Source organism: Dreissena polymorpha, chromosome 14, assembly GCF_020536995.1.
Source record: "Dreissena polymorpha isolate Duluth1 chromosome 14, UMN_Dpol_1.0, whole genome shotgun sequence".
Taxonomy (NCBI): Eukaryota; Metazoa; Mollusca; class Bivalvia; order Myida; family Dreissenidae; genus Dreissena; species Dreissena polymorpha.
This window is the reverse complement of record NC_068368.1, coordinates 54,090,283-54,109,256: the sequence shown is the minus strand read 5'-3', so window position 1 is coordinate 54,109,256 and position 18,974 is coordinate 54,090,283. Positions and strand designations below refer to the sequence as shown.

The window sequence follows — 18,974 nt, the reverse complement described above, 5'->3', positions numbered from 1 at the left end:
GCCAATAAAATAATGCTGTTGACAAGAGACTGCAGATGGTATAACTTAAAAAGTGGATTGAAATAGTCATTATCCGTGCATGCATGAGGAAACTGGTGCTTATTCAGTTCCCCATTTATGCTTGGAAAGTCGTCGAAGGCTGGAGAAGGGAAGTAACTGCGCGTGGACCAGATTATGGATATGACAAACACATAACAGGGCTTGAACGGCAAGTGAATCGCATTAATAATACACGATTTCTCCCGTTCAAGCCCTCCTTTTGCCAAGTTTCTGCACCCCGCCAGAGGGCATTATAGATAGAGTTTATGCAAAAATATCACTTTAAGCATGAGTGCAGTGATTTACGATACTATTTATAGTACAATTAAAAAAACAATACCCGACAAACCACTAAAACAGGTATGCTCGCATATTTCAAATATATACGGATGATTCGAGTGTTGTCGGTTGATTGATATTTGTTCAGTTCACTTCGATTCTTCTTTTGTATTTATATTATCTATCTAGAGATGCATGATCAATAATATAGTATAATATGAAGTAAGCCACGAAATCTGGGCAAAATCCCGTAATTGATTTGCGTATTAGGCAGCTATGAACTGCGCAAGAAACGACAAGTCTATCTTTGAATTTGGATTTATGTTTTTTTGAAAACGAAAAGTTCAAATCAAACAATAAATAAACGTGTTGACAATGTTTTGGGGAATCATATGTCGGCCAAGATACATAACATGGTAGATGACTTCTTAATTCTGGCCCTTGAACTTAAAAAATGGCAAAAATAAGCTTGTCCATCAAACCCAAACAATATATATTGGATCATCGTGAAATTTTATGATAATGTGTTCGGGTATACAATCATGACAGCTTAAATCGGATCATCATGAAACTTGTTGGTAATGATTCTGAGCATACTTTCCTGACCAAGTTTGATAATCATTCAGTTAACTACAATAACTTTGGAGAAATAGGTATTGAATAAACAAAATGGGTTTATCAACAGTTTCTGCTCTGTAACTCAAACATTTAAAGCGAGTATATACGATTTTTTATATGCGTTTAATTATAATAAATTGATAAAATATGTTACAATAACACAAAATAGGCAAGAAAAATTATATTAAATACCAATTTCATAAAATGCAGCAAATACAAATTAGCGCCCCGATCGATTGTGACGAACATATTTTCCTACAATAACCGAAACATTCGTCTTTTTATTAGGACCAGAGTGAGTTTTCGTGTGTCGTATGAAAAAATATCGTTGCAGGAATTTAAAATGAACCGTAAAACTATGTTTAGATTCACATCGTACATGAATGATATACATGCTGGCGAATTCGACTGTACAGCCGTTTTCGACTTCAGAATTAAATATCTGGCTTATTTCGCATTTTCCAACACATGTTCTTCTGAATTTTTATTTTATTTTATATTGAAAGATATGTATAATAAGTTGTTTACACACCTTATATAAATTCATTTATATTTGACAAACTCGCTTTGAAATCGGATCATTGTGAAACGTAGCGATGATGTTTGTGGACATTTAGTTTTGATCAAAATCGACAAACATACAGATCACATGAACACACTTCTGAATTTCACTTTACTCATTGAAATTGGCAAATTTAAGATTGTTGTCCTTTTAACTGAAATTCGTTTTTATCGTATCATCATCAAACTTGCGAACAATGTTTTGGGTTTAAAATCGTTGCCGAAGTAAACAAACATCCAGATCGCCGGTAGTACGTTAGATGTTTTTCCCTTGAATAAGCATATATTTTAAATTTAGGTAATAACTTATGTTCCGATTAAAGTGGTTTTGACAATTATTATTTACTATTTACTATAAATGCCTCCGTTAGAAGGGTAGAAGGGTGGAAGACGTCGGACTGTCTTTACGTCTGTCTGTCCGTCCGGCATTCCGTTTCCGTAGTTTTTTATCTAAACGCCTTCAGATACGTTTCAAATTTTTGTGTGTGAATCTCCCTTCATAATTTTCGGATCATTTATGAGTTTCGTTCCAGTTAATTGATTTTTTGCGAAGTAACGAGTCTTTCACGTTATTTTTTTTTCTAGAATAACAGTTGTCAAGACGTTTTTCCTCAACGCTTGCATATAGTAACCTGAATTTTTGGTGTAGAGTCTTCATACATGACTTGCAGATCAAGTGCCAGTTTCGTTTCGGTCCATTTATTTTGACGAAGTTACGGGCCTTTGACTAAGAAATTTTCTTTAAAATACAACTGCTCCTGATTTTTTCTAAACACTTTCAGATACTGACGTTACATTTGGTGTGTGAGTCTTAATACATGACTTACAGTCCAAGTTTGCGTTGTGTTCTGATTCATTGAGAAAGGTACAGGCCTTGGTTTTCTCTAAACTAACACTTTTCTTGATGTTTCCCAGGACGCTTTCAGATAATTGCCTGATTTATAGGGTGTGAGTCTATCATTGTGACCTTTTCTGTCATTGATTAAATTTTAAGACAATTTACCACAAATGACCTATATTAGGAAACTATCTGAATTTTGTCGCGTATCTCACATCTAAGCAAATCAAATATGAAGTTCACACTTGGAGGTCAAACGTCTAATTTGGCTATCAGAAAATTGTGTTGGTCATAAACGGATTTTTGAGACAAATTTGAAGCGGACGAGGGTTCATCCAAGCTCTATGGACTAAAAGTATTGATCTAACTTTAAAGATTCTTATGGTATTTAAACAGATAAACATTGTCTGTTTATGCATTACATTATTATTGCTTTTTAGATAATTTTCACAAAATGATGTGTTAAAGAATCATCGAGTAACTGAGAATGCTTTATATAATTTGGTTTTGAAGACGTATAGTGGCATTCATCTTGATAAGACATTGGGTCATGATTCCAATTGTTTGATAAACATTGAAATGTTATTGAAATGTTATTCTTTCAGGTAAATGAGGCTTCGATGGAAACAACTGAAGAAAAAACTCGTGTTCTTTTTGCCAATAACAGCATTTCAGACAAATATGAGTCATGTGATAATGTACGTGTGGTTGCTGCTATACATATTGGTTCTCAATTCACTGAACTTGCATTTTCTATGACATCGAATCCAACGCGTATCAAAACTTTGAATTGGAATGGAGGTATTTCGAAGAAAGGTAACATGACCGATTATTATATTTGCGATAAAGTTATTATTTTAAAAACGTAAATGATGTTGATATCAAGTTCACTTTTTTACCACAAAGGCAAGTTCATGTATAAGTGAAATCCTTTTCTAATTACAATTCGCTACAGAAAAAACCACGGTGTTGATTAAGGAGGATGGTAAAACCTTTGAGGCATTCGGTGACGAAGCAGAACAAATATACTCAAACCTGGTTTTCAAAAATAAAAAAGAACGGTATATGTTTAGAGACTTCATGCAACAGTTATACAGAAAGGTATAGTTGATTCATCTAGTATAGTTTTACACGTATATTGCAATTTCATAAATCATAATTGTTGTTTTTTGTAATCAAAATAATAATGTGAATATGCAAAGAAAACGATTTTTTAGTGACAAATATACATATTCGATTATAGATTCGATTATAAATTCCATTGTTATAAAAATAGCATGAACCCGTCCCCCAAGTTAAACAGTACTGATTTTGTGTTAACAAAATCTTAGTTATTTGCATAATGATATAACGCCATGCAATGTAATCGGACATGTAACACATTTAACTACGACTTCCTTATGTGAGGCATTACGAAAATCTGAATTTTTTATTACCTGCTGATTTGAATTGAAATCTTGTACACAAAAAGTGTTTTAACTGATACTTAAATAACTTCATCTCATCGTCCCTCGAGTTCATTTTTTTAGATAGTGAATGATCAATAGTTTTGTTTAAAAAATCGCAAGTGAGTCGAATTTGTATTCTCATTTTTCTTTTCAATTAAACTTGCGTTTTCCGATCAATAATCCGCACTGCTGTCACTGATGACTGCAGCAACAAAAATTTATTCTTGCTGTGTTATTATGTTTTAAATTAGGATATTTTGCTGAATAAGTAAATAAATAACCATATTAAAATACTTTTGCTATGGTTGAACAAGTTTGTTAGAAATATTCTTTGTTATGATGATTCTTCAATGTAAATGCCTCTTCCAATTATCAAATATTTAAGATGTGATTAGTTTTTACTATTTTCTAGTGATATCAAGAAGCCCTTAATCCGTATAACGACATTTTTTTAAACAATAAAACTTAAAAAGAGTGGCAATATGTTATAGATACTATTGCACTGATTATGTTGAACAAAACTGAACAAAACCATAAAGGCACATATTCTCAAAAAAAAAATCAAATACCAAGCTATAAAATATAGACTACAGTCTCTATTTGTAATAATTATATGTACTTGAGCTTGATTTTGTCGAGGACGAAGCGCTTAAGTTGCATTTAATTTCGTCGTCTCTAAAATGAAGTTATCACCATAAATACAAATTTCACAAATACATTTGAATTTGAACAAGCAGATAGTGTTTTGGCAAAACGTATAACGGCAAAAAGACGTCGATATAGTATTTCCAGTCATGCACGTTAAAATAAATTTATCTTCATAAGCAGTTTATTGTCTTATTAATAAGAGAAACTCGTTTATATTTAGAGTTTCAGATATTACACCAAAACACTAGTATGCATATTTTTACAAATTACGCTAAGGCAACTGAAAGCGGGTTTTCTTTTATGACGGATGATTTTTAGAGAAATTTATTTGATGAGTCTTACTAAATCAAGTATTGATTTTGATACTGGCTAATATACTTAAGTTGTTAGGAAGCGATAATGACAAAAAAACTTTTAGGGAGTGTGTTTCAGGGAGTGTTTTACTACCAATTAAATATTATTCAACAAGACAGAACTGGGTTACATATTATAAAATTAAACCATTCTTATACTTTAATACGACACTTACTATATTTTTACAATCTGGTACCCGACATGCAAACACATAACTGCCAGAAATATAGGTTGAAGGTTATCCTAATAAGTTTTGCGAAACAATTCAAAACCCGGTTTGTATTGCTCAGAAGTGTATATCGAAGGATCAGTTAGAAACCCTTAATGCCCAGAAAAAAAACATTTTAGGTTTTCATTAAATTACTAATAGTTATACATCTTCAATAGCTCAGTCCATCTTGGAGATGTTCGAGGCTTAACCAACCACCGTGATCCATTTAATTCGGAAATCTGCAAACACTGTATAAAAAAGCAAATATTATATATTTTTTCCGTCAGTAGTATTTTATTATTTTACTACACGTGAAATAATAATGCGATGGCAATCTTTAAACAAAGTTTTACGTGTTTTAAAATGATAGAAAAGCATTGGAACAAATACGAAACTGAAAGATGCAGATGAAAAAACACTGAATGCATTACAAGTGGTTTCAACAACAATAAGACAAATACAATCCAAATTCATGACTCGTCTAAAAGCACAAATTCACGATGGTCGCTTCGATGAAAAAGACATGTACTGGGTATTAACATTTCCACCCGGCCATGACAGTGCGGAAACATTTATGACAATGGCAGCCGTACAGGTAAATCTTAACAATCAAACAAGCTGATTTTATTATTTTTAACAATAGTGTTTAAAAAATAAAATCTTTATAGTATAACCATATGGATTTTCTTTCATATATTGAAGTATGGCAAACTTTCTGCCTGGACAGGATCAGTTCTTACTGGCAGTTAATTATTCAAAAACGATTTTAGCTACTTGAATTACATTTGATTATAGATACCTCATATCGGGACCGTACCATACAGTTTTATCGTGTGTGTGTGTGTATGTGTGTGTGTTTTAAGAATAGGCCAATCTCCAGGTTTATAAATCTTAATGTTGTAAATTAAACAATACAGATGACACAAAATTTGACCTGATGTAGCATTGCAAACCGATAAATTATATTTCAGTACGAGGTCACCCCTTTAATCAATTAAAAAAGCAGTGTCCGTTATTACTTAAGTAAGGAATTGAGCTGTGAAAACAGAACTGATTTTATTTAATTTCACACATTTTGTTCGTGGTTAATAAATAGATAATTTATTACATGCTTTTTTCAATTGCTGTTGTTTTTATATGGAGTATTATTGTATTCTGTATATTCATAGTTTGCATATTCTACAACAGAATTTTCTGAGTTTCAAAATTCCAAAATAAAAAATATTACGTTGTTGTCGTTTTGTTAAGGCCGGAATAGACAGAAGTCATGTGAGCGTTGTAATGGACAAAGAGGCAATCGTTTGTTTCTTTCCACAATTGGACTTCCTAATGGAAGAAAACCGAATTTCAACGGTAGCTACCGGAACACGTCACATTGTGTGTGATGCGAGAGGTACAATCTTTATTTCATTGATTTTGTTTTCATCAATGTTATTTCAGACCTGCTCAATTTGCTATTGCATTTCAATGCACTAGTTTGATTTATCAGAAAAAAACTCTTTGAACAAATTAACTGATAAACTAATAAATCATTCCATTTGTTTTCAGCTGAAAAAGTCGGAATTGCAGTCATTGAGGTTTCTTCAGTATATAAAATCAATCTGATACAGGCAGAATTTATCAGTAGAGGGGAAATGATCAATGAGGCGTTTGCAAATATATTAGATTCTTTCGCAGGTATATAAAAATTACCTTCCTGTATAATTAACGTTGCTTTAATGTTTGTTCTAGTTTAATATAAATATTACTTGATAAAACAGTGTGTATCTTTACAGTAAGATTTAACCTAAGTTAACCCTTTATTTGATGTGAATATTTCAGGATTTGAAATAATGAAGTTGTTGAAGGATATTTATTTGAACGACTTCAATGAAATCAACAAGAATATCGAAATAATAAAGAAGGAGACAAAATTACCGAAAAGGATTTTTTATACTTTCAAACTTCCGGCGTTGTTTTCCATTAAAGTTCAAGAACGCTGCGGAAGAAGTTTAAAGGAACAAATTCGAAATTCCGAATACAAGACTGAGGTATTTGGTGATGGTAATAAACTGTTGATCAGAAAATCGATTTTCAAAAATATATTTAATGAGAAGCCCCTTCAGAAAATAATTGAGCGTCTGTCCATCGTATCATCAAGAATGGGATGCAGTTCCATCTTTACAGTCGGTGAATTTTCCGAAACGCCATATTTCCAAAAAGCATTGCTAAAGGCCTTCCCTAAAATGCGGATCACTTGTGCACGTGGAAAAAATGCAATTCTTACAGGTGCAGATTTGTTCGGACATTTCGTATGTGATGATTAGTGAATACGAAACTGACCAAGTGTGTGAAACGTCCATGTTTAATTATGATCGCCAGTGGAAAAACAAAAAACATTATCAATTATCAAAGTATACTAAATTAAACTGTATTAATTATTGATATAATTATCTTATATCGATCTGAGTGTTTTAGGATTGTTTACTTTATCATGTACGTAACCATAATTACGGTTTTGATCGATACAAACTACTTTTTCTTACGGGATGGAGAAACAGGATACTTTTAAACCGCCATATGTTCGCTGGTCATGATGAATCTTTTAAACGTACTTCTTCCCGACATTTACCAAGCCTTGATTATTATCCAATCGTAATACTTGCCCTGATTTCTATCCAATCGTAATACTTGTCCTGATTTCTATCCAATCGTAATACTTGCCCTGATTTCTATCCAATCGTAATACTTGCCCTGTTTTCTATCCAATCGTAATACTTGCCCTGATTTCTTTCCAAGTTTAATACTTGCCCTGATTTCTATCCAATCGTCATACTTGCCCTGATTTCTATCCAATCGTAATACTTGCCCTGATTTCTATCCAATCGTAATACTTGCCCTGATTTCTATCCAATCGTAATACTTGCCCTGATTTCTATCCAATCGTAATACTTTCCCTTATTTCTATCCAATCGTAATACTTGCCCTGATTTCTATCCAAGCGTAATACTTGCCCTGATTTTTATCCAATCGTAATACTTGCCCTGATTTCTATCCAATCGTAAAACCTGCCCTGATTTCTATCCAATCGTAATAATTGCCCTGATTTCTATCCAATCGTAATACTTGCCCTGATTTCTATCCAAGCGTAACAAGTACTTGCCCTGATGTCTATCCAATTGTAATACTTGCCCTGATTTCTATCCAATCGTAATACTTGCCCTGATTTCTATCCAATCGTAATACTTGCCCTGATTTCTATCCAAGCGTAATACTTGCCCTGATTCTATCCAAGCGTAATACTCGCCCTGATTTCTATCCAAGCATAATACTTGCCCTGATTTCTATTCAATCGAAATACTTGCCCTGATTTCTATCCAATCGTAATACTTGCCCTGATTTCTATCCAATCGTAATACTTGCCCTGATTTCTATCCAAGCGTAATACTTGCCTTGATTTCTATCCAATCGTAATACTTGCCCTGATTTCTATCCAGTCGTAATACTTGCCCTGATTTCTATCCAATCGTAATACTTGCCCTGATTTCTATCCAATCGAAATTTAAGCCACATTTTGAAAATTAAACTTAAATATATATTTTTAGGCCAGTGCGATGCTTGTGGAATAAAATTGTCATGAATAGTTTTCTATTATTCAATTTAATCTAGTATATCAAAAAGTAAATGCAAAACACATGTTTCGTTAATGTCAGTATAACGATTTTTACAGTAAATCGGCGTTTTGCATATATTATTTTTAGTTTGATGCATTGCATTATTTTGTGACACGTTACATTAAACGACAGTGTCTACGTCGTGCATGTTACTTTTTACGTTGTTTAGTGCATTTAAGCAGTTAGACCAGTACGCGTGTATTTAGCATTTTAATTTGTCCCTATTTTTATGGATTGTCTACACAAACAAATTGTGTATTCTTAATTTATTTCTGCAGAGAGACCCTGTGGAAGAGCTATCTGGGGATGCAATATATAAATGCATGTCATTGTTGTTAGTTAATTATTTACGTATGCGTTGTGTTAATATGCCTTGGTCTATTAAACTAACATCGGGTCATGCGCATTAACAATCACATCATAATTTCATATTTATCACTTACTTTGCCTATAACTATTGTACTATTACCATTTTGTCCTTTATATGTGAGTTACTGTGCGATGCGAAGTTTTCTGTGTTGAGATGCTTTAAACAAATTGCCTGCATTTGTTTATAAAGTTCTATTAATTATAATGTAGTTGATGCATTTACCTAAATAATATATGTTTTGGTCGCTGGCGATTATGGTGCTGCATGTTTAATTCAGCCACTATGCACGAAAATAGGAATATTGCATATTTGAAGTACCCATATGTTCCAATACAGAATAATTCAAATGATATGTGGAACAAAAATGCCTATGAATATATTATGCAAACTACTTGTGATCCATTATGTTCACATATTTAGCAAACATAGCGAGAACAATTTAAAATACTTTTCTGGAATGTCATAAATCTAAAGCAATACCTAATGAAAAATAATCAACGCAATCTTTTCCTTTCATGAATAAGGCAATTTTTCTACGTCGATACTTGAATATTCAACAATGTATGTTATTCCCATAATGATTATTATTTTGTTTGTTAAGCTTTACTTGTACAAGTGTAAATGAAGAAATGCAAACCAAGTATAACAGAAGCCAAAAGAATACAAAGTATAAATATGATAACTAAAAACAATATCAATTTCAAAAAATAAATACATGTGGAATAATTTGCTAGTAAATTTAATTGTTTAATGCTATTGTCTCAAAAACTTTATATTTGAAATTTCATTACTTTTGTAGTTTGTGCAAATTTGTATATTTACTTCTTATACCGTGCCGTTTGTAATCTGAAAATAAATAAAATTAATGATCTATTTGTTAAAAAGCATCATTATATATACATATTATTAAGTTTATATGCCTTTTTCATCTGTTAGTGTGTATACATACTGGAAAAATGTATTGTTTTTTTTTCTTAAATGTTTTCCCCCTCAATACAGTCAAATCTCTTGTTCTTATAGTGAATACGTGATTATATGATGTAATAGATTCCTGTAGTGTTAAAAAGGAACCTTATTTCCCATTTACACGAAGTTTGTAAATCTTATTGTTACTGTTGACACAAAACATGTTTTCCTTCTACATTATGCGGTTATGTTAATGTGGTTATCCTACAGATACAATATTCTACTCTTCAGGTTGGAAATATTACCTGTCAGGATGTAAACAAGTTGCAAGCAATATGTACAGGAAGTTTTAAAAACGTAATATGTTTTTGAATAGTTCAATAACAAAAGCAAAAACACTTTTATGTAGAAAACATTATGCATTAGCTTTGAATTATGTGTATAATTTGTAACGCCTTTATAGCATCTGTATAGTAAAGTTAGATACATTTTCAACTAACCTCAAGGCTTTGACTTTTATTATATTAATAACTTTAACTGTGTTTCATAGGCATCTTTTTCATCTATGAGTGCATTGTGGTTTTGTGTTATGTTCCGTTCTTTACGTGTGTGTGTTTGCAGTCTTGAAATAAAATATGTTGAAAAAAACTCCTTAAGAAAAGGATTGTCAAAAAAATACGCACTTAATTTGGATAGCATTTTGTGACTTGAATGACACGGGTGTTCACCTTCGACGTTCTATTTAAAATCAGTCGCAGTTAAAAGTGGCAAGTATAGGAAAAGATATCAATGTGAAAAGGGACTGGAACCCGACCATGACGTAGCCTTGTGAGAGAAAATCAGTCGGAGAGGAAATGTAACAGACATACACTACCTGCAGTGACTCCTAAATATGTTTGCTACGTTTGTTTGCGCTGCTGTTTTTGATTTGTCGATAACAAAAAATTCACGGTCCTTAGTAATTTGTTAATTTCAAACTGTATTAAAATAAACAGCTTTCAACTTTCAAACTAGTTTGTAATAAATGTCTGACCATTCACAAAATATAAAACAAATGAATGTACGGACCAGGTGGTGAATATAATTCAATAAACATTATGATATTCTTGAGTTTGTGAACAGAACCACCTGAAAGTACGGCAAAATTATTAAAAGTAATTATTGCAAACATGGTTTATAGAGGTATATCATAAGAATATAAATGCCTCAACATATTGTATTTTTCCTATCACTTACTCATTGCAAGTCCTTTCGGAACAATACAGACTTGACGATGCAATATAGTTATAATAGTTCAGTAAACTTGATATAGATACTAACATCCGTAAATTTTTTGTAGTACAGACAAGTTTAAGAGGTAAACATACTAGTTACTTATTTAATATAAGTGCATATTGTTCCTTCAGACAAGACCCAATTTGTGAATTCAAAAGACAATAACAATGAACAGTATATTATGTAATGCACTAGGTCATCATAACCAATATTTAAAATGACGTTTGTCACCTCTTAAATAAAGGAAACCGACCTGTATACTTCAAACCTGCCTCATTAAAAACATTATCGCTTACATTTAGAAATAGCACGCATGGAAGGATTTGCGTATGCTTAACAAACTTATTATTTTTATGCCCCACATATCAGATCCATATAATCTGGCGCAGCCCACCATTAGGCAAATGAATTTGAAGATCGTTTATAGGGGACAAATGACTAAAAGTCATTACCAAGTACGAAAAAACTCTTTGCCCATAATACAAGTGCTCATGGAAACAGGGAAATAAAATCACAACTCTGAAGTACACCATTATGGCATTAGAAATGCATTTACTTTGTCTATCATGATTAAACTGTTTAGTTGTGCAGATATTTTTCATGCCATTTTTAAGGTTTTTAAGGTCTAGAATATGTGTAAGGTCTTGAATATTACGATTTTTTTTTATAAGTGCCGTCTTAAAATTGTCCTTTGCAGCTCAAATTTAATTGTCAAACACCCGTTAAGAGAAACGCTCGCTGCACAAGCTGTAGAGAAAAACTTATTATACAATGCACCGATCGCCAAACAGCGAGACACAAAACACTTGCACATCACATTAAAAAATGACCAAACATATGAAAAAAATGTGAATGTAAAAGCAGTCGGGATTTAAACCGGTTTCAGGGGGAAATTCGTTTAAAATAGCAATATAAAGAATACATTTCAATTTAATTACTATTTTACCACTCAATGGTTATGCAACAACTAGTGCAGCAGAATCACAACTTTCTGAGCCATGATGGGATATAGCCAAACAAGTATAAACTATTTCTCGTCTTTGTTAAAAGCTTATTAGCAATAACATCATATAGGTTAAACATTAACATTACAGTCGTTCAATACAGGACGACCCGATATTAAAGGTTGTATAAGGAAAAATTACAAACTTGGTTGTTTGTGTCTGTCTTTATACACATACAATAAAACAAGTTAAATAGTGTCGTTCTTTCCCTACTCGTTTTCCAATAACATCCGCCTTATGTATGTTTGACACTAGAAACGACGTCTCTTAAGTGAAAATAAGGCAAGAAAACGACCAATTACCCCGAATATGCTTGTTTCAAACAATAAATTGTCAACTGCCGTCTACCCTAACGTCTTTGTAGTATTGCGAGAAATGTTTTGAGAAATAATGAAATGTTAAAATAATCAAGCAAACAATTTAAGCACACCAAAACTGTTCGTTCGACTAGCGCTTTCCGCTCGCAACAAATATGCTGTCAAAGAACGAAGCGCACACTCCTGATGAAATATTACATTATGATATATTTTATTACGAACTAATGGTTGGGATAATCTTTCGCAACACTTAAAATAGATCGAAATAGGAAAGTTTCAAATAGCGATGTTGTCTATTGAACTAATAACTTTTAATGTACAACATGCGTATGCATTATGTTCCACCTTAAGTAGACATTCTTCCATAGGAATAGTAAGGATCGTTAATAATTTTACAGAAATTTTGAAGAAAAAAGCACAATTTAATATGAAGTTATTTTGGTTTAAATATTTCCCAAAATATACTTGGAAATAAAAGGTTATTGATGACTGAGCATATTACACAAAAGCACTCCGAAATGCACTATATCGTTCCTTTTACCCAATATGTATTGTTAACCATTGTGCCAAAGAGAACAAACACGTTACTTACATTTGGAAATGCGTTTACGATAACAATGTGCACAAAATAGTCGCTTGATTCAAATATACAACCACACAAATATTAAAAGTATGTGGAAACAATACATTAAAATATGTACGTATTGGCAATGAACATGTTACTTCCAAATCAGAATAATAATTTCATTGCATTTTTGTCATTAGTACATGTACAGGTACGTTGAAACTAAAATGTATTAAAATCCTTTCAAATCTTTTCGAAAATACCTCTGAACATCAGTTGAAAGTACATTCTTCCAAGACAAACCATTTGTTTAACAAAATGGATCTAATTATTTAACACGCATTTTGAAGAGAACAGACAAGTGTGTATTTGCTCTGAACGTTGACTATACGGAGGTTATTCGTTGCCTAAAATCCAGCCTTGTCAACATGACAATTTATACTTATATCGCACTGAATAGATTTGTTAAATATAAAATGTTGCTTATAAGTGGTCTTTTGATTATCTCAGTTTTACAAGTTCAATTTCCACGTGTAACTTTAAAGTTGATATCTTTCGAATTAGTCAAACTGCAATTCGCTTTTGTAACTTTCAAAACTAATTTCGCCACATGTATCAAATGTACGTACACGGTACGCTTTACACAGTACCCCTTACCGTTGGTGAAATGAAACTGCATCAGCTATCACTCTCTGGTTGACAGGTTCACACTTGACTTTTACAAACATAAGCGATTAACATAAGTAGACGATTTTGCAACTTCCATGTATGGCAATTTTTACGGAAATAGCCGAGGATAAAGAGGAGCAACATTCGTGACATGAATTAAGGAAGGTAACTCTGAATTATTGATGGTGCACGGCAATAACTATAGTGGTCGGACACTAATGTGATAAAAACCAGGTATATGTTTATTTATCAGATTAGGTGCAGCGGGTAAAATCGCTGTACATATGCATGCTCGGCCACTTTCGTTGTTATCTCCCGTTTCTTGAACAAACGTTTGAAATCGAAAGTACGGTGTTTATTATTAGACCCAACCTTGCATTGTCCCTGCCTGATAAGCTTGTGTGAACTGCACAGGCTAATCTGGGACGACACTTTACGCACATACATTATGCCCAGTTTTCTCAGAACGCGACTCAATAAATCACTCTTTTTCACTCGTGTGATTATACAAATGTTGTAATTGAGTGAATTGTTTACTTCGTACATACCCCAGCAGTCGTTTGTTATAAGGGTTTGAAGAATTAGCAGGCATTGACTGACATGAATCAGTTTAAATGGGCTCAGTGAAGAGTAAACTACATTTGAAGCATTCAGACGAGCTTAAGTGGAACATCCTGTGCTCACCCCCTCCCCCCGAAAAAAACCCAAAAAAACAGCAACTGTTAAACATCTTTAAATAGGACGTAATTAGGAAAAGGGTGCTTAATGCAAAATATATATTGATTATAACTTTATTATTTTTTATTATTTTTTCACAAAAAGAATTAACCTTTTAAACAACACTATAAACAGTTAATGTTTTAATAAAAAAAAATGAAAAAAATGTATTATATAGAGGATATTTGTTGGATCCGGTGGATTATCGATTTAAATTCACGAGTGATCATAGAAAATAATATTTTCACGAGTGGCGCAGCCACGAGTGAAATATATATTCTGCTATGATCACGAGTGAATTAAAATCGATAATCCACCGAATCCAACAAATTTTATTTTTATTTAATGCATTTTTCACAGTTTATATACATTTTTCAAGAGTTTAACTAACGAATTTTGCTGGGAAAATGACGTCGTTTCGTCAAAAAATGACGTCATTTCACAATAAACAATGAAAATTAGCGATAATTCTCACTGATAATTTTCACTGTTTGAAACAGTGAAATTATCAGTTTTAATTCACTGATATTTCTCTATAAACCACCGGAAAGCATAAAATAAATGTTACATAATGTTTAATTTTATTAATTTAATTACTTTTTTTTAAAGTTTTTTTTTTGTAATTCAAACTTTTAAACAAAACTATAAGCTGTTAACGTTTTATTAACATTGTTGTTTTTCAAGCATAAAAAAATATATATATGTGTTTTCCCATTATGCGAATCACATCTAATGCAGATATTACTGCGTACACTTTCCACCTGACTAGACAATGTTTACAAGGACTTGGGTGTTTAAGTGCGTGGGAAAAAGATCACGACCTCTATATGCATGAAAACAGCTGTTCAATCTGCTGAGGGTTGACCTAGTTATCAGACGGATGTAATCAGATTTTCATATCGTCAACAGATGCATATAATGGATATTTAAGAGCAAGGTAACTGGTCAGTATTACTATTTCCTCAAAAATATCATAACAAAAACGAAAATTTGAGAATCTGAAACAACTTGTTTTAATTTTGTCAATTTACCAAAACGCTAAACGGTCCCTTTAATGACCGACCACGCCTCAATTAGTAATTTGTGATTAAGTTGTGATTTATTTTCAAACAATCTTTTGTCTCAAACGTTACGGAGATAATACGGAGAAGAATAGCGAATGCTCACGTTTCTTTACGATGGTGAAATGGGCGGGGAAATGGGCGGAGCTTATTAGTCTATTATTTCAAAACCTGTGAAGCTAGACTTTACATACCCGCATCATGATGCTCGGAAAGTGCAAAGATGCGCGTGTAAAGGCAGTTTCGGCAGCGTTCTATTGTAGGCGTACACATGAATATTGTATATCCTGAACGTCAGGATGAACACTCGGAATTGTCTCTCTGGTAGACCTACTATTTATTTAACAGTTTACTAACGTGCGTCTTATTTTATATAAATACGAGTGTACATTGTTACATCAACAAACCTCGTTTTCAAAATACACCTTTCGAGTTTACAAAGGAAGAAACACATATGTATTTCACCCGGAAACAATATGTTTAACACAGATCAGCATGACTGGAATTTTAGCGACGAATATCCTCCATTTATCTATTTTTTCATGTATTTCCATCCGAAACCAATACATTCATTTCAGACAAAACGTGACATAAGGGCAGCAATCCACATATAATTTAAGATTTTGTCCGATGATATTACTTCCCTTATAATGTGGTTGATTTTTCTTCTCTTTAAAGAGTCACTGTATTGCATTTCCAAGCGTATGTCTACAGTCTGTGTAAACATCAATTAAAACGCCAAACTGTATCTAAAGCAATGTATCTTGGGGCAATCTGTAGATCGATTGTATATTGCTTCAATGCTGGGTAGGGAAAATCTTATCTAAACAAAATCAGCGAATATTTGCGCAAACACTGACCACTACGTGCTTAATTGAGAGAACAACCTGTATTCTAAGATATTTGTGACTTCCATAGCCTGGTTGTGGATTCCGGTACTCGTATAATTGCCTCGAACGATATCAACCACTTTTTTTTATAGTATAATATTAGAGGCGTTACAATTCACTACTTCAGCCTTATATCGAGAAAAAAAACACATAGATTTATATTTAAAAAAAATATTCTGACTTTCATTGTTTTACACCAGGTCTGTATACATATATGAGCCTCGTCATTGGAAAACTGGTCTTCCGACATTAGCCTGTGCAGTCCGCACAGGCTCGTAAGGGACTACACTTTTCGCATGCACTGGATTTTCTCTAAGAAAGGATTTCCTTTAGCGAAAAATAACAAAGGCGGAAAGTGTCGTCCCTGATGAGCCTGTCAAGACTGTACATGAATATTAATGACGACTCTTTAAGCCCAATTTTGCGAGAAAGCGTTTCATCAGATCACATAAATGAATATTGAAACCCCCAAAAATCCTAGCTGAAATCAAGATCTCCTGACCATACCATAGTCCTTTATTTAAGCCACGTTCAAAGTAGACTAGGCTTAATGCATGTGCTCCCAATATAAGCATCTGCAGTCCGACAATCCAGATCACGAGAAAAGAGCAAGGTAGACTAGGCTTAATGCGAGTGCTCCCAATAGAAGCATCTGCAGTACGACAATCCAGTTTACGAGGAAAGAGCCATCCATGATTAGCATGGACAGCACAGGCTAATGTGGGAGGGCACTTAACGCACTTAAATCCATGTTTTACAAGAATGGTGCTCACTTATGTCAAGTTCACATGTGTATATAAAATTCAGGGCATTACATCAAACAATTAACATTTTACATAAAATTAATACAAAACAAAATATATGTACAACTAACATATACATGTCCATATACATGTGTACTTGTTTGCAAGCATGCATTTGGAGGACACTTATTAAAAGAGTATATACTGTTAAGTAAGACAAACAAACTTGATCGTATTAATCTCTTAAAATGATTTGATTAAGATATATCAGAAATATTATATATCAGAAGTATTACTAAATGTTTGTCAAAATCTCAAGACTAGATCTTTATTTTGTAATATTTGGACTCAGAAAGTTCGACACACTCTACATATGGTCAAATATTTCATTCCATGTGTCTATAAGGCCACACAATTCATTTTTTTAAAGTACAGCTGTTCTGTTCACAATGACTTTCAACGGTCGTCACTGCAGGCTCGTTCGTTACCAGTGATTGACCGTATTTCAGGTAAAAACAAAATAACGACGCTACTTTATCGCAGATGGACTCTTCTATTTCGACCTGAAACACGTGGGCTAGGCAATATGTAGTGGATCACTTTTATTCACGAGATATATGCTACATGTTCTGCAGGGAAATTAATGGATAGCATTTAACCATGAAATTAATAACAACATTGTGTTGCCTGTTGTTTACCTTAAATATCACTTTGTTGAAAGAGAATTAATTTCACCATGCTCTTGTTTCCTGTAGCAAATTGAATAGATGTTTTGACATAAAAAATAGCTGTTAGAATAAGCTTTGTTTTAGTTTAGTTAAATTTTAGGTTTTATAGAGAAAGCAGCATAGACATGGAAATATTTTATAGCAACAATAGGAATAATAGGAAAGAGTTGTTTTAATGTTTTATATGAAAAGTAAAGGATATTGTGAAATCTTTAAATAACTGTAGTGTAATAAAAGTATAATATAGTTGAAAAGTGCAATAGCGTGTGTTTATTATTTTTTCCTGCGGCGGATTTAAATAGAACCCTAGCAGAGCGAGGTTTGCCTATTTCTACATCTCACAATGACTGACAAAGAAGATGAAGACACCCCTCAGGAGGCCCATTAGGAGAATTTGGTAAAGTTAATAGTGAAGAAATCTAGATGTAAAGCAGCATTCACACGGGCGCGTAATAAAATGAAAGACATTTTAAGCGATGATACGACAAACAAAGATCTTGCGAAAGAGTTTCTTGACAAGGTTGAAGAGGCTATGGACATGGCAGTGCAAAGTGTTCAAGACCTAGCCTTAGTGGTGAAAGATTCAACAGAATTGGCAAAAGCTTTGAATGAATTGACATTTTTGAAAAACAGTATGATGAACTCATGAGTTTATATGATAAAGTTTTCACAGTAAGCTCCAAGTCTGACCACAAAGTAAGCTCCAAGTCTGACCACAAAGTAAGCTACAAGTCTGACCAAGATCATGAATCAAAACATGAAGACGGCAGTAAATCGGATTACGCATTAGGCAAAGACATGTGGAAACAACTTCAAAGAGTAAAGATTCACGTGTCCACTGGTGACAAGACAAAGTACCCTGCATGGAAGGCAGCTTTTCAAGCATGTATTGACGAATCGCTAAGTACCCCACAGTACAAACTTCTGCAATTACGTCAGTACCTTGGTGGCGAAGCGCTACATTCGATTGAAAATCTGTGACATTCGAATGGGAATGCATGAAATTCAAGTCTATGAATGTAGAAGAACGATGGAAACAAGCAAAAGATGCTGGACTTTGCTTCAGATGCCTTAAAGGTA

The 18,974-nt window shown here is 33.1% G+C and overlaps 1 protein-coding gene across 6 annotated transcripts in view; it reads left to right on the top strand.

Moving 5' to 3' along the window:
* The window catches only part of LOC127858091 (uncharacterized), a 241,560-nt gene extending 233,732 nt beyond the window's left edge, over positions 1 to 7,828 (top strand). For 3 of the 6 annotated variants that reach the window (XM_052394988.1, XM_052394989.1, XM_052394990.1), the window contains exons 4-9: positions 2,941 to 3,151; positions 3,291 to 3,436; positions 5,367 to 5,591; positions 6,245 to 6,389; positions 6,545 to 6,673; positions 6,818 to 7,827. In XM_052394988.1, the coding sequence (XP_052250948.1) occupies positions 2,941 to 3,151; positions 3,291 to 3,436; positions 5,367 to 5,591; positions 6,245 to 6,389; positions 6,545 to 6,673; positions 6,818 to 7,302 (1,341 nt within the window). In that variant the 3' untranslated portion in view covers positions 7,303 to 7,827. Of the gene's footprint in view, positions 1 to 2,940; positions 3,152 to 3,290; positions 3,437 to 5,366; positions 5,592 to 6,244; positions 6,390 to 6,544; positions 6,674 to 6,817 lie in introns of all 6 variants that reach the window. The other 3 variants (XM_052394985.1, XM_052394986.1, XM_052394987.1) reach the window with 2 other exon arrangements.
* Positions 7,829 to 18,974: the final 11,146 nt, after the last annotated feature.